General features: G+C 40.0%; 2 protein-coding genes across 2 annotated transcripts in view; one reads left to right on the top strand and one right to left on the bottom strand.

Annotated features, from left to right (window-relative positions):
- Positions 1-23,693, bottom strand: part of nt5dc1 (5'-nucleotidase domain containing 1) — a 77,989-nt gene that overhangs the window by 53,328 nt on the left and 968 nt on the right. The window contains exons 3-6 of the mRNA XM_079831845.1: positions 19,099-19,170; positions 18,888-18,997; positions 18,665-18,744; positions 18,427-18,508 (exon numbers count right to left, since the gene is read on the bottom strand). Of these exons, the coding sequence (XP_079687971.1) occupies positions 18,427-18,508; positions 18,665-18,744; positions 18,888-18,997; positions 19,099-19,170 (344 nt within the window). The remainder of the gene's footprint in view (positions 1-18,426; positions 18,509-18,664; positions 18,745-18,887; positions 18,998-19,098; positions 19,171-23,693) is intronic.
- Positions 14,223-18,188, top strand: col10a1b (collagen, type X, alpha 1b). Its single transcript, XM_079831844.1, has 3 exons — positions 14,223-14,397; positions 14,616-14,739; positions 15,849-18,188. Exons 2-3 carry the CDS (start codon positions 14,631-14,633, stop codon positions 17,717-17,719), a joined length of 1,980 nt encoding a protein of 659 aa, XP_079687970.1. The 5' UTR covers positions 14,223-14,397; positions 14,616-14,630; the 3' UTR covers positions 17,720-18,188.

Raw genomic sequence — 23,693 nt, 5'->3', positions numbered from 1 at the left:
TAGCTAAGAATAAACTAAAAAAGTTACACAGTGTAGCTTTAAAGAAATACTTGCCAGCATTTAAAGAAATACAAGTCTAGAAATAAATCCAAATTACAGCGAAGCGCAACCGTACGGTGCTCTGCAGGGGTCAAAAAGGATATAAACAGTGAGTTTTCAAGAAATATCACTTCAAAATTCAGAGATGCGGATTCGGACAGCAACCTTGTGTTTGTCTAAAGCAGTCGGTCATTCGGCCGGGGATTTTTAAGCGGGTGGTGGGAGACGGACGGCAATAAAATCACTGACTAGCCGCTGTAAATGATGACCATACCTTCAGACCGCATGCGTAACAATAACCATCCGAATAGAGCTTCAGCAACTCCTTCACCACTAACGGAGCGAGCTGGAAAGGCTTTAAAGGGGTCATAGAATGGTACATGCACTTTTACAAGTTGATTGTACGGAAATGTGTATTGGCAGTGCCTGTACACAACCATCCTATAATGATACAAATCCATCCAGTGTTTTTTTTAAATCTCCTTAAATGTTTTCCCCCGTCTCAAATCGAGCGGTCTGACCGTGTGATGTCACACGGTGTTCGCCCCTCCCACGATTGTTGATTGACAGCAGCGTTTCAACACAGACCCGCCCTGAGCGAGCGCTCATCAGTCCGCCATTGTTGATACTCTGGAGCAGAATGCCGTCTAAGCGATTGTGGTCTTACAATACTAATGAGAATTTTTTAATTAAAGTATATTACAAACTTTTCATTTAGGGCGTTATTACACCTGAAAGTCCGCACCTAGGTCCGAACCGAAGTTCATTTATTAAATCCAGGCAATTATCTGATTAAACGTTGATTAAAATTAAGATCCAATTTATACGAAACGAAATTCACTTTAAAGAAATGCTTTCTAAGCAAAATCAAACTAAATTTCTTTCAAAATCATTTCTGAGCTTCTGTCTTCTGACATATTGTGCATCTTTTCACTTTTCATAATCAATGTAGCCTAGATTAAATTTAAAAATAACATTATAATATTTAAACATAAACAGGAACTTCCTGTAAATGGTCTGAAAGTACGAACCATACAGAAAATGCTTTCACACTAGAAACGTACCTTTGTTCAGTTTGATCCGGACCGAGACAACCTTTTTTTTGTCGGACCAAATTTCGTCTGTTTGGTCTGGATTGTGGTCCAGGGGAGGTTTCACACCTGTAATTTTGATTCGGACCAAACTAAAAGTCCGAAAATCCGGACCAAACAAGGTAGGAGTGAAAGCGCCCTTAGACACTAAAGAATCATATTAACTTGTACAAAAATGGCATTATATGACCCCTTTAACTTCTGGATATTCGGCAGCTGTGCCACAACGGAACGAATGGCTTCGCTCGCATCTTTTATCCGCCGCCATTACTGAACTACAACTCAAACTAGCGCACGACATCAACGTCATCTTTCTCAGACACTCCCTCTGTTCGCTGATTGGACCGGTTAAAATTTGTTTGGAGAAAACCTAAGAATATACCGCAATCCCAGACGGAGAACTGAAGGAAAATGAAAATTAAGCGGCAGAACGTAGGAGGGCGGAGCCGGCTAGATTTGGCCTAGTGCAATTATGAAATCGCAAAGGCACAGAATGAGGCAGGCAATGTATTATTTTATAGTATTCTATACAGTGATGAAGGCGATTAGCATTGGATTGTAAATATACTTTATTATTATGAAAATACCCAAGACGGCTTGAACTCAAATATACCATATATTGACGTGTGTTTATTGTCTTCATGTTTAATCAGTCAAAGCATTCTTCTTTTTATTAAACTGCAGCACTAGTAGCTTCACTTTAGGGATTTCCTGAAAATGTCTTAATAGTACTTCTCTGAGGTAAATGTGTTGAGTTTCTGCTCAAGGGCGCCCTCTGGCTTCCAGGGTGAATTAAACCAACATGTGTGTTTAGCGCTGTTATAATGTTAGTTATTTGAGAGACTTTAGCCTGTTTTTTTTTATTGTTTTGATGGTTTGATTACCCACATTTACACCGGTTTTGCCATATGTCTGTTCTAGAGCTCATGTCTGTTCATGTTACAGCTCTATTTGGTTTCCTTTGAATATGTTTCAAATTCACACTGAATGCATTTATGAATGTAAAGTGTTTCTGTGCGAAAATCGCAAAATTGATCAAAGAAATTGTGATATGTTTTTGTGCTTGCCACTTATGATTTTGGTGTGAGCGCGAAACCTGCGGAAATGTGTAAAATGATGCGCAATACAAGCACTATTAAACCAGAGCCAATGAGACGAGTGAGTGAGAGGAGGCGGGTGTGTGTCAATTCGCCGTCAGAGAGAAAAGTGAGAACGTGCAGCTGAAGGCCGAGCATGCAGAAAATCGGCTGATCCCTGTCCCTGTCCGGTCGATCTCTAAATGTAGGGGAGCGCGGGCACAACCTAATGCGGGGCTAGTTGTAACACACATGGTTTAACACTTTCCACACACGCCAGGGTGACACAACTTAGTGTATTTACTAGTTGCCATATCAACATTATATACATTAAAAATTGCATCAAAATTAAAAAAATATTTGGAAGATATCACTGAAAATCTATTTAACCATAGCAAAAGTACATTTCTTAAGTTAATTTTTCATCTCCGTTTTTTGTGTTTATTTAAAATAAGACAAATCTGATATTATTGTAATCTTATATCTGTTATTTAAGAGTTGATATAGTTATTTAATGCTGAGAAGACACGACCTGCGGTTTAAATCCCAGTTGTGCAGGTGGGGCATGTTGTCACACTGCGTTATAATCAGCCCCTATTAGAAATACGCTATAATATTCTATACTTTTATGAATTATTTTGAGAAACCATGAGAAATAGGTGAATAATGACTGAGTCAATGTTCAGAAATGCTTAATTATTATTATTTTTTTAACTATGCTGTATAGCTGTGTTTTGAGGTGTGTGTTTTGTGCAAACTCAAATGTGTTTATTTTTAATTATTACATTTTTTTTATTAATTTGAAAAAAAATTATTAATTGTATTTTATTGACAAAATATTTCAGCTTGTCTTGGATGTTTTTTTGATTATATCAGGTAACATTTTAAGCTGTCATGTGGTCATGTAATAATGTACCTCACCTATGGGGCATGTTGTCACACTTCCATTCTTTCGGGGTAAATCAAGAAAAAAGTACACACTGTATTAATGAAACAAAACCACATGATTGTACTAGACATGTGTGCAATTAATGTGGGAAAAAATAAATACTCTGAACCCAAGCGGATTTACACAAAAGCCCGCTCTGCTGGCCTTATTTATGAAACAGGAGCAAAAGGAACATTTGTGAAAACTTTTTCATCCAGTTTAGTGGAACTTAATAATAAATGAGAAATCCGTCCTGCTCGTGTTTCATGAATAAAGTCCACGCAAGTGTTTATATGAACATGATCCTGTGCTTTTGTGCAGTGATGAGCCGCTGCCATGCCAAGCAGCTCCGAGGATGAATGAACATTTATGTTTTCAGGACATGTGGGTCGTCTTTAACTTGGGTGGGCATGGTCACATGTGTGTGGCGGCCCTGTGTTTAGAAACTGGAAGAGTAAAGACAGTGAACCGTGGAAGATGTACCATTGCGTAGCTCTGCAGAGACACGGATGACGCTCTAGTGCTAGTTCAGCTCCGAGTTTAGCATAAAACCATTCCCTATTAAAGCAGAATACTGAAAAGCATGCAAAGTAAATGCTCATCTGATTAAACGGCACACCCTGATGAATGCAAGAGCTTTTCACCATGTCTGGATATCTGAAAGCGATGAGTGGATTGCCGGGTTAAGCTTCCGGCTGTGATTTGGCACAGTTTGTCTTTTGATCCCTGTAATTGCAACAACTCTGCCTGAAGCTCTTCCGTCAATCCCGCCATCCATAAAATTACAAATGCCTCAGTGGCGCACTGGGTTTATTAAAATGTTAAATTTGTATCTATTTATCTATCTTTACCTTTCCCACACTCAGCACCCTTTCATTAGTCTCTCGGCATCATCTTCCTCCCAGACCTCTAACACTGCCAGCTCAGACAAACAAGTCTAGAGACGAGTCTAAAAGTGACATTTCCATTCTGTCCCATCATGGTTACAATTGTGAAGCGTGATCACTTCTGTGGTCAACAGTATACGACACATGGACAGTCATTTGTAGGGGATTTTCTCCATTCGTATGAGAGCATTGCTGATGCCAGGCCGTATTCCAGAAAGCTTTCCTATAGGATAAACACGTAATCCTTGCGTACATGCCACATGCTTGGGGATGGAGGTATTCATATTTTCACGTGACGTCACACCATTATAGGAACGCCCACCTGGATGGCAAAACAAGGCTTTCCTCCACTGCCCGCCAGTCGTTTTTACCAGGTTTGTAGTAAGACAGTGATATTAAAAGATCAAATTCAATATACACCTTATTGATGACGCATACTTTGTACAGGCAAGCACATGAACACAGAATATTAAAGGGTTAGTTCACCCGAAACTGAAAATTCTGTCATTAATGACTGACCCTCATGTGGTTGGACACCCGTCAGACCTCCGTTCATCTTCAGACACAAATGAAGATATTTTAGTGTAAATCTGATGCTCTGAAAGTCCTCCATTGGCTCAATGCACTTTACACTCTCAAGACCCTTAAAAGGCACTAAAGACGTCGTTACAAAGTCCATCTCACTACAGTGGCTCTACAATAACTTTATGAAGCGATGAGAATAATTTTTATGCGAAAAACAAAAACAAAATAACGACTTATATAATGATGACCGATTTCAAAACACTGCATCATGAAGCTTCGAAGCGTTATGAATCTGTGAGTCGATTCAGCGGTTTGGAGCGTTATGAATCTGTGAGTCGATTCAGCGGTTTGGAGCGTTATGAATCTGTGAGTCGATTCAGCGGTTTGGAGCGTTATGAATCAGTGAGTCAATTCAGCGGTTTGGAGCGTTATGAATCAGTGAGTCGATTCAGCGGTTTGGAGCGTTAAGAATCAGTGAGTCGATTCAGCGGTTTGGAGCGTTATGAATCAGGGAGTCGATTCAGCGGTTTGGAGCGTCATGAATCAGTGAGTCGATTCAGCGGTTTGGAGCGTTAAGAATCAGTGAGTCGATTCAGCGGTTTGGAGCGTTATGAATCAGTGAGTTGATTCAGCGGTTTGGAGCGTAATGAATCAGTGAGTCGATTCAGCGGTTTGGAGCGTTATGAATCAGTGAGTCGATTCAGCGGTTTGGAGCGTTATGAATCAGTGCGTCGATTCAGCGGTTTGGATCGCCAAAGTCACGTGATTTCAGCAGTTTGGCGGTTTGACACTATCCGAATAATGATTCGACTCACTGATTCATAACGCTTCGAAGCTTCATGATGCCGTGTTTTGAAATCGGTCATCACTATATAAGTCATTATTTAGGTTTTTTTGCGCACAAAAAATATTCTCGTCGCTTCATAAAGTTGAACTGTAAGTGTTCAGTTGAGAACTTACAATATCCCAAATGTTTCCAACTATTTGTAAATCGTGAGATGCTCTTTTACCCGAGGAACCGGGACGTGTGAGGGCGTGGCCTGTCGATGACATCATATCTGCGTTCCCCTCGGTTTCTGGTTTTATTCTGCAGAAACGCTTTACTCTCACTGCAGTGTGAACAAGTGTCATAGCAGCGGCTGAGAGAACGCCATCCCATCATCAACACACTCAGATGAGTCTAATATGATCAACAGAGCTGCGTTACCTCACACTCATGAGCGGAGGAGCGGAAGTGGCGACTGTGGCATAATAAAAGTCCCGCCGGCGACTGTGTCATAATAAAAGTCCCGCCGGCGACTGTGTCATAATAAAAGTCCCGCCGGCGACTGTGTCATAATAAAAGTCCAGCCGGCGACTGTGGCACAATAAAAGTCCGCCGGCGACTGTGTCATAATAAAAGTCCCGCCGGCGACTGTGTCATAATAAAAGTCCGCCGGCGACTGTGGCATTATAAAAGTCCCGCTGCTCGCGAGGCGTGTGTTGCGTTCATCTTATTAACAATCGCTCCAGCGGTTCCTCAGCTCCTCAACACTCGCTCCTGCTTCTGCTTCACTACAGTAACGTTAATAATCACATCAACATGATTTCTGCCCGAGTCCTGTCCTGATTCTTTCCCACCGGCTGTGAGGTGAAGACCACATGTCCCAAGATTCTGCGCTCAAACGTGGCGTCATCAAACTACACCTTTATTTTGAACAGCCGACCTCTAGCGGACGGAAAAGTTACATAGTGCAGCTTTAAGTATCCTGATATGCATAGTGTTATGCAGAAACTCCATTTTAAAGGCATTTTAAAATGTTCACTGTTTAATGAATAATTTTTGTGATTATTTAGTACCCTGTTAAAACAGTTACATTACATAATTATTACCACGAAAAATGTAACAAAAATATAATAAAAGGCAACATCTATAGTATTTTTTTTATCTGAAAAGAGGTTAACGGTGATTAGAGAGCTTACAAATCAGTAAAGCATTGGAATCGGGATCGGTATCGGCCGATCACCATGACAAAAAAAAAAATCGGTACTCGGTATCGGCAGCAAAAATCCTGATCGGAGCATCCCTAATTATAAGACACGATTTAAAAAAAAACTATTATTGCACAACCGCCCAATAGATGGCGATATACACTAATGGTGCGTTCACACCGGACGCGAATGAAGCGATTCACGCAAATGACACAACGCCAATTGAGCATTTGACGAGCGATTCGCGCAAATTGCGCAAGTTGAAAAATCTGAACTTTAGCGGATATTCGCGCCGCGTTAACCAATCATGAGCTTGCGCTAGAAGTGATAACAATGAGGAGAAAATCTGGTTTATATTAATATCTGGTTCAGACAAGTGTGCATATGATTATCACTGTAATAACATTAAATGACATGAAACCCAGTCTCTTTTTGTCAAATGCAAGTTTATGTGTGATCAATAATACCAAAGTATAAGTAAAAGGTATAATAAGCTATACATGAAATAAAGCAAATAGGCGCTCTCTTTATAAATAAAGCAGGGGTTTTCAAACTTTATGATGCCAAGGACCCCCAAATACGATGAATCTTTTATGAGGGACCCCCATCCTATATTCCATCTGTTTTTATGAAAAAACATTTAAACTGTTAGATAAATTGTGTGACATTTATAAATACAAAATATTGTTTCCAACACTGAAAAAAGGTTTTCATTCATGCAAGTAAAAAAATTAGGGTAATGTTCACATCTATTTTTTATAACTTGAGCTAATGAAATATAAATATCTTTTTTTACAATATTTTCTGTCTATGAAAACTGACTACTTAGGATCTTAGTCCCCGGACCCCAGTTTGAAAACCCCTGAAATAAACCACAGATTTGAGCTTGAAACAACTACATTATCACCTGAAAAAGTCTTAAAACTACGTTTTGTCACACATTAACACATTTGAACAAAAAAGACGTGTGAACACAGCCCATGTCAGCCATTTCTCAACGAGACGAGCCGCTGGCAGAAGCTCCTCCCATGACCTGAATTCACGTCTGTTGTGCAGTGAATGTCACGCGCGAATGAAGCGAGTAAACTCAAAATGTTCCAGCGTCCAACTTTGCGCGAATAGCGCGATTTATTCGCGTCCGGTGTGAACGCCACATAAGAATGTAAATCACAGTTAAACAAAACAAGTATGCTTTTTAGCATTTCCACGGTGACTCCTCTTTGTGCGTTCACCTTGAATGAACTTGCTCCCAACTGATAACTGTGTGTGTAACCCTTTCATTGCCTAATCTAGAAACTGTACCAACAAGATATATGACCCAGTCCTTGCTACAATTTGACCATGTTGACAAACAACCAGATGACTGATTTGCATTATTCATTGTATGCAGCAAAAGCATCCTAAAGCTCCATTGCCTGTAATGTCTTCTGCGTTGTGACTTATCTTTCCGTTTATTGTCTGTGAATATGGGCGCTACATCATAGCCAGAGCTTGTAACAAACGGCCTATGAGATCATTTGAGGCATGTTTGTTTTTGTTCCATAATTCAGGGGGTTTAGTTAGACAATGGGCTTAAACAGGCGTATCTATGCAAGCAAACATATGGAAATCACATGGTATTACATATGGAAAGTGACAGTGGTGTATTTAACTATATATAGGAGCTTTGTAAATGAGCATGACGTTTTTCCAGCACTCAGGACCACATCAGAGAGGAGGTAGATTACCTCACCAGACAGCGAAGCTTCAACTCTCGACGGCCGGGGTGAACCACAGCTCATTATGGGAACCCAGTCTGGTCTGCTTCTGCTTCATGAATCAGACCAACAGGAGGAGATTAGACTGGCAACGTTTGAGTATCAATATGTAGGAAATCTTTAGTGTGAATGTTGATTAGGAGCAAACACAGCTCATTGTGGTCGATAAAGATGCCGAACCGACTACAATGAAGCTGCTATCCAATAAATGTGGGACCAGTGGGACTGTATTACAGATAATATCCTGATTTAATGGAAAATATATTACATTAAACTAGCATATTCTGTCTATTTCTCAGAGTATTTATGATCATTAAGGCACTAAACAAATATATGTAACAATAATTAAAAAACCAAAGTGGTAAATTACTTTAATTTTCCAACTTATCAGCCGGTAATATATCAACCATATACATTGATCAGGCATAACATTATGACCAGGTGGAGTGAGTAACACTGATGATCTCTTCATCACTTGTTAGTGGGTTGGATATATTAGGCAGCAAGTGAACATTTTGCCCTCAAAGTTATAGATATATCAAAAGCTCAAGGGAAAGTTGATTTCTCAATTAATCACCCCTTTAATAAAGGTATCGTTCATTGCTTATTTTAACATTTACTAATAGATTTAAAGTTGTATCTCATAACATTAGTTAAAGGTAGGGTAGGTAGGATTTGGTTAAAAAACTTTTTTTCCAAATTTGTTTAAATTTTCTTTATATATCAATACATAATTAAAATGTACGTACTCTGAAAAAGAAAGTATAAAAATTGAGTGTCTGTAGACCTCTCACGACTGTTTTAAAGACAGCTCATTATTTCCATTCACTCCACCTTCTCCCTTCTGGACTCTTTCCAAAGCCACGCCCCCAAAACACATGAACACGCCCACCGCGATCAGCTGAAAGACGCATTATTAACCTGAGGCGAGCGGAGAAGAAGTGCATGTAGTGACATCATGTCAGAATCACATGTTATAAACAATCTAACTTTATCATTATGAATATAAACAAATAAGATGTCTTTTAGTACTCACTATCAAGCTAGAATAACGATACTGGTAAAGTTTAAAATACACACACAACACAGTGTCTACGACACACACAGATACAAGATAAAAACATCAGTAAACATTGGTAGAGAATATAAAAACAAACCAAGGGCCGAAATAAACGTGCAGGTAAAGTTCCCGGTGAACATGGTAGAAGAGTTTAGACAGAGAGTAGTAGCTAAAGCTAACTTAGCTCTAAAAAAAGTTCCTGGATGCGGTGTACCAGCTTTAACACATGCATTTTGTTATCGAAAGTTACATTTTGCGAAATTCAACACGACAGCGATCAACTTGAGCTAAGCATATTGAGTATTTATCATCTCTACTAATGGTTCGCGAAGTGTATAACATTGTAACTTTATGCTAAGTAATGTTATGTTAGCTATATTAGGCAGCTACGTGTGCTAGTGAGACATGCTTCATGAAAACATAAACCAAAAAAATGTATAATCAAAATGAAAGATTACCTGTCCAGCAGAAATACAGCCTCTTGAACTCAAATCAAACGGTGCGCCAGGGTTGCCAGGTTTTCACAACAAATTCCGCCCAATTGCTCCTCAAAACTTGCTCCCAAAACAAGCCCAATCGCCAATGGGGGGTAAAATATGTGTCTTTTTGGTAGGGCTGCCTGCTAAAATTCGCAAATCCCCGGGCAAAATATCACATAATTGGGGTCGCTTCAACCCGCGGACATGAAAAACAGCCGCGGCAACAGTGTGGAAGTAGCCCTTGGCAACACTGGGGCGCATGAGGGCGGATCCTGGAGCAAAAGCGGCGGTAGCCATGGTAACGAGAGAGAGTGACAGGTGCCCAAGCCAATCACTTGATTCGACCCGAATGAAAATAATGAGCGGTGTTTATTGCAGATTAAAAAGTCTAGAGTCACTCGATTTTTATACTCTCTTTTTCAGAGTACTTACATTTTAATTATGTATTGACATATAAAGAAAGTTTAAACAAATTTGGACAAAAGTGTTTTAGATCATTCTTACCTACCCCACCTTTAATGCACTATTAACTATTGTCTGATCGGTGTATTTCGACCATACAATGGTGACACACAAACATATGATGATTTTGGAGTTACATTTCATTGTGGTCAGAGCTAAAGCCTTATGTAAAACAACGCTTTGGGTGACCTAGGTTTGACCCTGGGTGACCCCTGCTTCCTGTCTCTCTCAAACTGTGCTACTTCAAAAGGCAAAAGCCCAAAAATACAACTTAATAAAAAATACTGTTAAGTGTTCCAGACCTGAAAAATAAGGAACACAAATACACAGAAACAAACACACGCCTTCGACCCACACAAGCCAATGCTTCTTACATAATCACAAAAAACAAAACAAAAACATTATTTTTAGAACGGAACGCTTACATTTTGATAAGCCAAGCAAAATTGTCATTCAAAATAGGAAAACATGCAGGCCAGCGTGCGGTGTTCTGGTTCAGCATCAGGAACGGACCGAAAGAGCCCAACTCTGGAGATCTGTTATTTTACTGAATGGGGTTGTCAGGATGACCACAGCTCTGGTCAGCAAAACTGAGCGGCTTCTAAATCAGACACTCAAAAAACACTGTATTAAAACCGGACCGGACGCATATACAGGGTTTCTGAAGGTAAACTTAAGCCCTGTTTAAGACCAATTAAAGAAAATGTAAGGAATGAATCGAAGGGAATATAACACATCAATGTGTTCTCTAAATGTAAACGTCTGGGAGGAACAATGAGTGTATTAGCAACACTTCAGAGTTTGAAAACACCATTTCCAACAGATCCAAAAACAGCTTAAAGTTTGACTAGAATATGGACTTAAAGGCGGCATGAAATCAAATTTTACAATTCGTATTTTTATATTTAATATTGTAGTGTTTACTATAACTGATTGATCTGTGCACTTCATTAATTGAAAAAAAATAATTTACCCTTATAATCTTTAATCAAATACGTTAACTTTCCCTCCCCCATCGAAACGACTTCTCTTCTCTCCTGGTCATGTGATATGGCGCAAGGGCGGGGTTATGTTTCTGCTTCAGGAAGGACTTGAGACAAAAAGAGAGATATACATGAGAAATAAAAGCTCTTTTTATGTAAAAATTACTCAATATAGTCGGACGAACAGCTTGTCGTGACGACTCGCACTTAGGAATGCAGCTTGTGAACGGAGTTTGACAGACATAAAGCCATTAAAGGGTTAAAATAAGTGAAATCTGTAGCATAAACCAGTGAAAAGTGAGGAAATATGCTCAGTAATATATGTAGAAAAGTTTTAGTGAGAAAATAGATCGGTCCGAGTTTTTCTCCACAACTGAGTGCAAACTAGCATTCAAATCTGCCTCCATTTTGTTAGCAACGCCCAACGATCCAATTAACTCCCGAAGGACGAAATCAAGCTGCATTTTATTCTAATTTCAGAAGCCGTTTCACTCGGATATACGTCACAATAAGGAGAAAAAGACGATCTCAACTTCCGCTTCACGCCGACTTTAACTTATACTTATTATTTTCAGTAGTTTTGTCTTGTTTTCCAGTGCAAATATTTAAAAGGTCCTTAAATCAAGACCTCGAGAAGCAAAATGACAGAATTAAAACAAGAACAAATATCTGCCAATGGAGTCAGAAAAATCTAATTCATCTAATCTAATAAAAGTCCTTTTCTTACCCACTGACAGACACTTGTTCTTCTTTAAGCATAAACTCACTTCATTTTGTTCAATTTCTCAGAAAACAAGACTAAAGTTATTCATTTTGCATGTCAAATAAACGTATCTTGATTTAAGGAATGTTTTGATATTTGTACTTGAAAACTTTTTTTTTTTTTTTGCAGGGCATGCAATTTAATTTTGCAATGAAATCTTTTTTTATATATAATTTTAATCATTTTAATGGTTAAATCAAATAGTATTAGTCAAAAAGCATGTCTAATTAATTGAAATCATGAAACATATACAATTGAACAGCAATTTATTAAAAGTAAACGATGACAGAATTTTTCATTTTTGGGTGAACTCTCACTTTAAGTGTACCGATTCATCCAAAAGTTGCATGCATTTCTATGAATGGATTCCGCGGTTCGCATCGCAGAAACCACAGGGTCCTAATTTAATGCCATGATACTGAATTTAAGACGTTCTGCCCCTGGGGATTTGCACAGATGGACATATCAATCAGGAAATCACATTAACATTGATATTATTATTGTGTAGAGGAGTGAGAGAGGAATGGGGGGGGGGGGTTAAAAGATGTTAAATTACTAAATACCCTTTAAAATAACATTTAACAACTCCCAAAGGACATATATTTCTAATTACAAGGTCTTTGTTTTTTCCTTTTTTCTCTTCTTTCCTTCTCATCTTCCATTATATTGCGGTTTTTAAAGTGTTTTGTTGTTATTTCTCAATATGTGCATTTTGTACAACTTCTGTATGTATTTCATGAATTAATTAATCAAATTTAAGAAAAAAATCTGCACAATTTAAGACATTTTAAAGCCTTAAATTGTAGAAGGTCAAATTAAGACTTTTTAAAGGAACACGCCACTATTTTTGTAAATAGGATTGAATTTGAATCCATTCAGTCGATCTCCGGGTCTGGCGCTAGCACTTTTAGCATAGCTTAGCATAGATCATTGAATCTGATTAGACCGTTAGCATCTCGCTCAAAAATGACCAAAGAGTTTCAATATTTCTCCTATTTAAAACTCGACTCTTCTGTAGTGACATCGTGTGCTAAGACCGACGGAAAATGAAAAGTTGTGATTTTCTAGGCCGATATGGCTAGGAACTATACTCTCATTCCTGCGTAATAATCAAGAGCTTTGAGCAATGATATTACACAGCCGCTGAAAATAGTCTAACTTCCGTCAACATAACCAACATGACCACACTTTTCATTTTCCATCGTCTTAGCACACGATGTAACTACAGAAGTGTCAAGTTTTAAACAGGAAAAATATCAACTCTTTGGTAATTTTTGAGCGAGATGCTAACGGTCTAATCAGATTCAATGATCTATGCTAAGCTATGCTAAAAGTGCTACCGCCAGACCCAGAGATCGACTGAATGGATTCAAAAACGGTCAAACTCAACTGTTTAACTCTAGGGGAGACGGAAAATTAGCCTATTTTCTAAAATAGTGGCGTGTTCCTTTAAGACCTGCGGAAACCCTGATATAAAACAAGCCAAATGGCAAACCTTTTTGCTTCAAAATTACAGTTTTAAATTCAAAATAAACTGCTGCAAACCAAAATGATCATCATTTGCCCATTAAATATCATAAGACCACTAAATTATTACATATCATTTCATATTAAAACAGTAATACTTGTAAATCCTTATGTAAGTTTAACTCATTTGAAAACTCCACATAGACAAACAGCACAATGACAGGAACGTGTACAGCTATGTATTAAACAAAATTACAAGCACAGAATTCCACCAGTTGTGTTTCTCTGACACTTTCCTGTCATCAAAAGTCTAAAAATAGGCTTAATCCTGACCCCTGGTGCGCCCACAGTTCCCACACGAGGACGAAAGGACTTCAAGTCTGCCCTCTGCTGGCCCAGAGCAGAGTTACTGCGGTTTGACACGGATCTTCAGGTGTTTTAAAGGAATAAAAAAAGGCAAAACATACCAGTTATCTTATGTTTTAAAGATTCAGCTTTCAGGTTCACACCCTAATAATGTTATAGAAGTCATAAAATGTGCAAGGTTCCACTAAATAACACACTCAGTTCAAGTTTTATCAAATATACACAACCTTAAAAAACAGAAAGTTGATTTTTTTTTTTTTTTGCCTGTGTGGATCAAAAGAAAGCATGACCGCAGATTAAAACGATGGGAACTATCGAATTGCCATGCACTCACAAGGGACGCCATACCCTTCATTAAAACTGACATCACACGAGGAGGGAGGGAGATTTTGGGTGCTGCTGGAGAAGCAAATTTGGTATAAATAGAAGAATCCACTCCTTTGAACAGGACTTCCACGGACTAACAGGAGTTGGACACGTACAAATATACAGATTGGCCGGGAAAGCAGCCCGACCCTTGACTTCTGGAGCTCCGGCCTGCTGGTGGGTACAGACACGCGCCGTTATGGGAGTGTGTGGTGTTTCTGAACGGGTGTGAGGATGTGTGTGTGTGTGTGTCAGTGAGTTCCTGAGCCACAGGAGAAGCTTGCATTAGTATGTTAATCGTATATGCTTAGATATTCAGAGACAACATGCTTCTATATAATGGCCATTTATAAATGCTATGCGATGTTTGTCCTCATTTCATCATTTCTTTACAGGCTTAGCTCACAAACATGGACCTCAGGGTAACCAGCATTGTTCTTCTCCTTGTGGTACTGGCAGAGGCGAGGCCTGACAGATACTATCATGTGAAGAAACAGTCCTATCCTACAAAATCTCACGGTGAGTTCACTTTTGCTCCATGCATTTCACAATTGTAATGTGGGATGAGTTGGAATATGCATATAACAGTAGCAGGTGCACCATTAAGAGACAGCTTGAGGTATATAGGGTGCCTAATATATGCATATATATATATAATGTGAAATTAGATGAGTCTAATAGCCACAAGGGTGTAAAACTGGATCTATTTTCTGTCAGCAAACATCGAGCTCTTTAGATATCTAGCCCCTCTTTAATAGCCAAACTGCACATTGCCTATACAAAATAACATCCTTAGACTACAAATACAGTTAGTTAATTACTTTTCAGTTGTTATACACCACAGCGTATATAATCGTCTACTTTAAAGCATTGTAAAATCGTCAAAACAGATGTAACCACTTTAAACAACAGGCATACCCAAAATAAGCCACTGTGGTGTTAAATTATACCATTAGTTTCTGGACACGCACGCTTTCAAACTGAAAAAAAGCTATTCCTGTCAGCACCTATGACTACATATCATTAATTCATCTGCATATTTTACCTAATATACTTGTGCATGCGATTTTATATCATAATAAACATGCATTTAAAAGCTAAAGTTGAACCAAAGTGGACTGCAAATTACAAACATGACACACACACACTTGCTTCAGTACATTAGTGAGGATATATCCATTGTTTTTTTATCAGGTTAATACTTTTTATCGACGGACATGACCTCTGCCCCTACATTTTTGCAAAACACTAGATAACAAAAACATGATTTAGCCAATTTTTAAGCCACTTTAACAGGTTTCATTACATTTCTGAATAGGGAGGACATTTTGGACCTCACAAGTAATCAAACCAACACACACGAAAACAAGCAATACACTCCTTTATTATATTTCTTGGTCTACACATGTGGCTAAATCACCAGTGAGATTTCAATTTGACCATCAGATCAATCTCTTATTAACATGCATGTAACCTAAATGTAGCTTGTCAAATTGACTTCAGTCAGTGCCTTGTTACTGAGCCAAAGTGTATGTTAAGGAATGTCTCACAAGCAATTTAAGAATTGTTATATTTGTAATTATGTAAGGTTGTGTCTGAATTATCTTATATTTTTATCTTATTTTTAGCTGTTTCTGGTGAACCTGGTATTCCAGGTTCCCCAGGTGAACCTGGCCCCCCCGGCCCAGCTGGCCCACCAGGAATGCCTGGAAAGAATGGTGTGGGACACACTGGTCCGGTTGGTCCACCTGGACCTCCAGGTCCATCAGGATACTCCTCACCTGGTAAACCTGGAAGCCCAGGTTCACCTGGAAAACCAGGTGCATCTGGATATCCAGGCGAGAAGGGACATGCAGGGCCTCCAGGACCTCAAGGTGCAAGAGGAGCGCCAGGATCACCTGGAACCCCTGGACCTGCTGGCCTTTCTTCTCCTGGAAAGCCTGGACCACACGGTCTTCCGGGATCAATGGGCCCACGTGGAGAAGCTGGCCTAAAGGGTCATCCTGGAATTCCAGGACTCCCAGGCCAGAAAGGAGAACCTGGCCATGGAATTCCAGGAGGACCTGGTAGCCCAGGTCCAATGGGCCCTCAGGGGCCTTCTGGTCAGCCCGGTCAGCCTGGAGTTGGAAAACCAGGACCATCTGGATACCCTGGAGAGCCTGGAAAGTCAGGAATGCCAGGCAGGGATGGGTCACCAGGACCTATGGGCATGGCAGGCCCAAAGGGTCATACAGGGGCACCTGGAATAGGAGCACCAGGAAAACCAGGCCAGAATGGCTCTCCAGGTATGCCCGGGTCAATGGGACAAAAAGGACCTCAAGGACCAGCAGGACAGCCAGGCGCTCCAGGTCTGCCAGGTACTGGCAAACCGGGATCACCTGGAATTCCAGGAGATCGTGGAGTTCCAGGAACCTCAGGTACAACAGGTCAAAAGGGAGAACCAGGGCCAACAGGTCACACAGGTCAGCCAGGTGCTATTGGCCCAATCGGACAAGCTGGTCCACAAGGTGCTAGGGGATTCCAAGGAGAAGCAGGACCACAGGGACCTAAAGGTGACATTGGTTCAGTTGGGGCACCAGGCCAAAGAGGTGCAAAGGGTGAGCAAGGGGCACAAGGCTTCTCAGGAAAACCTGGCATTCCAGGTGCAGCAGGTCCTGCAGGCCCAATGGGCCATATGGGACATCAGGGTCCCAAGGGCGAACAAGGATTTACCGGTGCTCCAGGTATCCCAGGTACCAAGGGGCCAGCAGGTGATAAGGGACATCCAGGACTTCAAGGGCAACCAGGTGGAAGGGGTGAAAATGGCATCCCTGGATCAAGAGGACCCACAGGTCCAGTAGGACCTGCTGGTCCACAAGGGCTTAAGGGTCATCCAGGACTTCCAGGCGCCCCTGGCCCAGCAGGGCTCTCATCCAAGGGAATGTCTGGACCTCAGGGTCCTCCTGGTACCCCTGGTGCCAGAGGTCATGATGGTCACCCAGGTAAACCAGGACCTCCTGGGCCACCTGGCCCCCCAGGCGAGATGCTTTATCACCACGAGAAAAGCATGCCAATGAAATCCCACGAGATGGCGATGCCTGTTAGCCACGAGATGATGAAGGCACCCATGTCAGCATTCACAGCTCTTCTCACCACAGCTTATCCTAACGCTGGAACACCAATTGCGTTCAACCAGATTGTGTACAATGGAGAGAACCACTACGATCCTAACACTGGCATATTCACCTGTCAGGTTCCAGGACTTTACTACTTTTCCTTCCACATGCACGTCAATGGAGCAAATGCATTGGTAGCACTTTACAAAAACAGCGAGCCGGTCTTGTTCTCTTATGACGAGTACAACAAAGGTTTCCTTGACCAGTTGTCCGGCAGTTCTGTCCTCATGCTGGATCACCATGACACAGTGTACATCCAGGTTCCAGATGACCAGTCCAATGGCATTTATGCTGATGAACATGTTCACTGCTCTTTCTCTGGCTTCTTGATTGCCAGCACGTGATAAACACACTCGAGAAAACCTCAATCTTTCTAATACAAAAATTGTCTGCATTTATACTCGTGTTCAAGTTGCCCTGAGATAAAGTCACGCTGAGTAGAAAATGAAGACGAATTTAGAAAAATTGTCTGTAGCTTGTTGATCTACACAAGACCTATACATATTTTGATCATCTCAAATATTATGGAACACCAATTCAAATTATCCAAGAAATTAGACCTGCTGCATTTGCCTAGAACCTGAACTGATGGTTATGTATTGAAATTGTGCTATGCCTTTTCCCTGTGCCCACATTTTAGCATAAGGTTCCTGTGTTGAGAATGCTTTGATTCAGTGAGCCAGGTTTTGAATTAAACAGATTTCAAAGTGAATAATAATAATTGTGAGTTGTTGTTTTTTTTCTTTTAACTCTGTAATGTCACAAGGTGTGCATTATAATAATCAACACAAATAAAGTTTCAGTGCCAGTGTTGCTGTGTGTGTTTGAAGTTTTCCCAAAGAAAGTGCTTTTCCCTGACCTTTATCTTTGTACAACACCAGAAACAATCTCTTAGGCTAACTTTAACGTCATTTTGATGGCAAACAGAACCCATTATAATCAGTGATGCCGTCTACACTGTAAGACCCTTATAGACATTATATGAGAATTAAATAGCGTTTTAAAATACTGATTACAAATATAGTTTATAAGAGGTTTTTTTTCTACATACCCCGAAATGCAGATGTGTTGTAATTATGGTCAATTGCAGCAACGATGTCTTTCCACAAGTCAGATGTGATTTCGGCTCCTCGCTAGGGTTAGAAAAAATTTTAATTAATTAATCATACAGGAAAACATTCACAAATGACAACATACATTTGTGTTATACACGTTAACATTCACCATACAGCTAATTAACAAATGCTCCTAGAAATATAACATTTATGAAAAACTGAAATTAGTTTTACCTTATGCAACATATCCACCACTCTTGCACAGAGAAGGGCACCAGGGAGGTCAAAGTAATTGTCATAAAAATAGTATTTTGCTGCAACAAATGAGTGAACTAAATCACATATTTAGGTAAATACATATATTTGAAAATATTATAAACAATTACAATACACTTAATAATACAATAAAATCCTCAAATTCAATATGTCATCAGCCATTATAATAAAACACCCTTACCAGATCGTGTGTACGAGGTATTAAGGCTATTAAAATGTTTCCATTCTCGTTTCGGACCGTAATGCTTTATAATGTCATCAGTACTCAGGTTTTTAGTGCCATGAGTCGCCCTACAAATAAATACATGAACAGCTTAATTAGTAGTTTAGATATTTCCTTATGTACAGTACAAAAGATCTATAAAACACAAGTGATATTAAAACGGACTCACCGCAAGACAGTCCCGTCCTCCGCCAACTTGACCAGGTTACCGTCCTCAAGGTCCACCACAAGACCTTTAAAACTGGTCACATGACAACAAGCAACTGTGTTTGTGTACTAGAGAGACAAACAAGCTCATACTAGAGTAACAACTCCTTTATCTGGAAACACACAGCTTACATAAACGACAAGATTATGGGTATATTCATTCCCGAATACTTTAGTTTCATAATTTGAATTACAACCCCAAATCAGAAAAAGTTGGGACAGTATGGAAAACGCATTCTAAATTTACTTAGACTTGAATTTCATTGCAGACAATATGAACACACAATATGTTTTGTCTGGTCAACTTCATGTCATTTGTAAATATGCATCCTTTCCTGTCATTCAGACCTGCAACACATTTCAAAAAAAGTTGGGACAGTAAAGCATTTACCACTTTGTAATGTTGCCATTCCTTTTCACAAAACTTAAAAGACATTTAGGGACTGAAGACATCAAGTGATGAAGTGTTTCAGGTGTAATTTTGTCCCATTCTTCCTGCAAACAAGTCTTAAGGTGGGCAACAGTACGGGGTCTTCCACACATTCTCTATTGGAGACAGGTCGGGACTGAGGCAGGCCAGTCAAGTACCAGAACCCTCTTCCTCCGCAGCCAGGACTGCAGAATGTGTGCAGAATGTGGTTTTGCATTGTCTTGTTGAAATATGCATGGACGTCCCTGGAAAAGATGTCTTCTTGAAGGCAGCATATTATGCTCCAAAATCTCTATGTACTTTTCAGCATTAATGGTGCCTTCACAGAAGTGCAAGTTACCTTTGCCAAGGGCACTGACACAAGCCCATACCATGACAGACCCTGGCTTTTGGACGTGTTGCTGGTAACAGTCTGGATGATCCTTTTCTTCTTTGGTCCGGAGCACACGGCGTCCATTCCTCCCAAAAAATACCTGAAATACTGATTCATCTGACCACAGTACACGTTTCCACTGTGTGATGGTCCATCCCAGACGCCTCCGAGCCCAGAGAAGTCGACGGCGCTTCTGGACACTGTTAACATAGGGCTTCCTTTTGGCACAGTACAGTTTTAACTGGCATTTGTGGATGTAACTACGTATTGTGGTACTTGACAAAGGTTTGCCAAAGTAGTCCTGAGCCCATGTGGTGATATCGCTTCTAGATGAATGACGATTCTTGATGCAGTGCCGCCTGAGGGATCCGAGATCACGGTTGTTCAGCTTAGGCTTGCGTCCTTGTCCTTTACGCACTGAAATTCCTCCAGATTCCTTGAATCTTTTAATTATGTTATGCACTGTTGAATGTGAAATATCCAAATCTCTTCCTATCTTTCTTTGAGGAACATTGTTTTTAAACATTTCAATAATTTTCTCACGTATTTGTTGGCAAACTGGCGATCCTCTGCCCATCTTTGCTCCTAAAGGATTAGACCTTTCTTGGATGCTGCTTTTGTACCAAATCATAATTACAATCACCTGTTGACATCACCTGTTTCAAATCACATCATTATTTAACCATTTTACCTCATTACTAGCCCTAAATTGCTCCTGTCCCAACTTTTTTTGAAATGTGTTGCAGGTCTGAATGACAGGAAAGGATGCATATTTACATATGACATAGAGTTGACCAGACAAAACATGAAATATTTTGTGTTCATATTGTCTGCAATGAAATACAAGTCAAAGTAAATTTAGAAATCACTTTTTTTTTTTTTTTTTTTTGCGTTTTCCTTACTGTCCCAACTTTTTCTGATTTGGGGTTGTAATTACAAGAATACCTGCTTGAAACCAGATTCAATTGGTTCAACATAAGCCATGATCTCGAGATGTAGGGCACATGTATGTTTATTTAATCACGGTTTCATTTTCCAGTCCTTACAGCTTCAATAGTGCTGACCATATGAAAAATGGGCAGACATGGTCATTATACCACATTGTCACGCTTCAGATATTTATTTATTTTGAGATACTCTGACTTCAGGAATGCAAACTCACTAGTGGTAAAAAAGATGAGACAATTATAGATGAAGAAGGGATTTTTTTTGCAGAAAGATAAGTACACATTTCAGATTTTAAGGGTGTGTTCACACTTGTAGTTGATTCGGACCAAAAAAAGATACATTTAGTCCTGGTTCGCACTGTGATTTTTGCATAGTTTAGCGTGACAAATTGTATGGGAATACTTTGTGCTCAAAAACAAACATAAATAACGACTTTATTCAACAGTTTTCTTCTCGTCTGTGTCAGTCTCCTTCACAGTTTCCGTTGTAAATACAGTGCAGCTCCTGCGCCTGCGTCGTGCTTCACGTGAACCGCATCAGCTGCCGTAGATCTCGAAAGTGCTGCACTGTATTAAAGTCCCAGTGAACCGGAAGTTGCAACTGATTTTACTTCAGTGCTGTGACGTATTTCCCAGCGAAACGCAAACCCAAACCCAAGCCGTCACACAGTCGTCTTCAGAAAGGGAACACCATTCAAGACCGGAAGTTACTTTTCAGATTTTGATTAAAGATTTTTTTGTGTATTAACTTGCACGGATTAATTGTTCAACCTAAGACCTGTAATGTGGGCTAACAAAGTAAATAAGATTGATTTTGATTTCATGAGGACTTTAACAACTGAAACTGCGAAGGGGACTGACACAGACGAGAAGAAACTGTTGAATAAAGTTCGTTTTTTTGTTTGTTTTGCGCACTAAAGTATTCTCATCGCTTCATCACATTAATGTTGAACCACTGGAGTCACATGGACTTCCTTTCTGGCCCTTGAAAGTGTTCATTAAATGTCTATGGAGGGTCAGAGAGCTCTCAGATTTAAAGGGATAGTTCACCCAAAAACTATGTTTTTCTGCTTCCCCCCAGGGCATCCAAGATGTAGGTGTCTTTGTTTCTTCAGTAGAACACAAATGAAGATTTTTAACTCAACCGTTGCCGTCTGTCACTCATATAATGCTTGTCAATGGGGTCCAATTCTATTAGAGTAAAAAAAACATGCACAGACAACTTCACATTAAACCCTGCGGCTCGTGGCGACACATTGATGTCTTAAGACACGAAACGATCAGTTTCTGCGAGAAACCCAACGGTATTTATGCTATTATTTCACCTCATATCAGACGAATGTCATCATCTCTCCAGACCGCCATAACTTCCTGTGAGTGAGGTCAAAACAGCGCGGTCATAGATATATACATAGATGCCTCATAATGTGCCTGCGTGGATCGCTCGAAAGAGGAATCTACGTATATATATCTATGACCCGGCCGCTGTTTTGATCTCACTCACAGGAAGTTATGGCGGTCTGAAGAGATGATGACATTCGTCTGATATGAGGTGAAATAATAGCATAAATACCGTTGGGTTTCTTGCAGAAACCGATCATTTTGTGTCTTAAGACATCAATGTGTCGCCACGAGCCGCAGGGTTTAATGTGAAGTTGTCTGTGCATGTTTTTTTTACTCTAATAGAATTGGACCCCATTGACATGCATTATATGACTGACAGACGGCAACGGTTGAGTTAAAAATCTTCATTTGTGTTCGACTGAAGAAACAAAGACACCTACATCTTGGATGTCCTGGGGGTAAGCAGATAAACATCACATTTTCGTTTTTGGGTGAACTATCCCTTTAATCAGAAGCATCTTCATTTGTGTCTGAAGACGAACGAAGGTCTGACGGGTTTGAGCGACATGAGGAATTAATGACAATTTACATTTTTGGGTGAACTAACCCTTTAAGTCTGGGCATGAAGAACATGGTTTTCATGTAGGTATTCTTAAGCCATTTTAATTATTGTGTGTGTGTGTGTGTGTGTGTGTGTGTGTGTGTGTGTGTGTGTGTGTGTGTGTGTGTGTGTGTGTGTGTGTGTGTGTGTGTGTGTGTGTGTGTGATTTATGACACAAATTTGTATAATGGCACAGGTATTACACTGGTATTACGACGTAAACATGAAATATGAGCACATTGCATAAGTCCTCACATTTAAAATGGCTTTAAAAACACACTAAACAATGTTTTATTAAAAATGCAGAATGATTCCTGTGTGTGTGTGTGTGTGTGTGTGTGTGTGTGTGTGTGTGTGTGTGTGTGTGTGTGTGTGTGTGTGTGTGTGTGTGTGTGTGTGTGTGTGTGTGTGTGTATGTTTTTGTGAAATATCAGGACACAAATGTGTATAATGACATGAGTATTACAAAAAGAGGGTGAAATATGAGGACGTTCCCCATGTCCTCACTTTTCAAAATGCTTATAAAATCACAGAATGAGGTTTTTTTCACAGAAAGTGAACTGCACAGTCTCTTGTGATGGGTAGGTTTAGGGGCAGTGTGTGTGTGTGTGTGCGTGTGTGTGTGTGTGTGTGATGGGTAGGTTTAGGGGCAGTGTAAGGGGATAGAAAATATGGTTTGTAAGGTATAAAAACCATTACGCCTATGGAATGTCCTCACATTTCACAAAAACAAACGTGTGTGTGTGTGTGTGTGTGTGTGTGTGTGTGTGTGTGTGTGTGTGTGTGTGTGTGTGTGTGTGTGTGTGAGTGTGTGTGTCATGGGTAGTGTAGGGGGATAGAATGTACAGTTTGTACAGTATAA

The sequence above is a fragment of the Gobio gobio genome (genome assembly GCF_949357685.1).
Source record: "Gobio gobio genome assembly, chromosome: 12".
Taxonomy (NCBI): Eukaryota; Metazoa; Chordata; class Actinopteri; order Cypriniformes; family Gobionidae; genus Gobio; species Gobio gobio.
Note: the sequence above shows the minus strand (reverse complement) of the source record. Positions and strands in the feature narration are given on the sequence as shown.

Bases quoted from the DNA above. Each gene is read 5' to 3' on its own strand.
- col10a1b (XM_079831844.1), top strand. From the start codon at position 14,631: ATGGACCTCAGGGTAACCAGCATTGTTCTTCTCCTTGTGGTACTGGCA. The intron at 14,740-15,848 runs GTGAGTTCACTT...TCTTATTTTTAG, and splicing joins CTATCCTACAAAATCTCACG to CTGTTTCTGGTGAACCTGGT.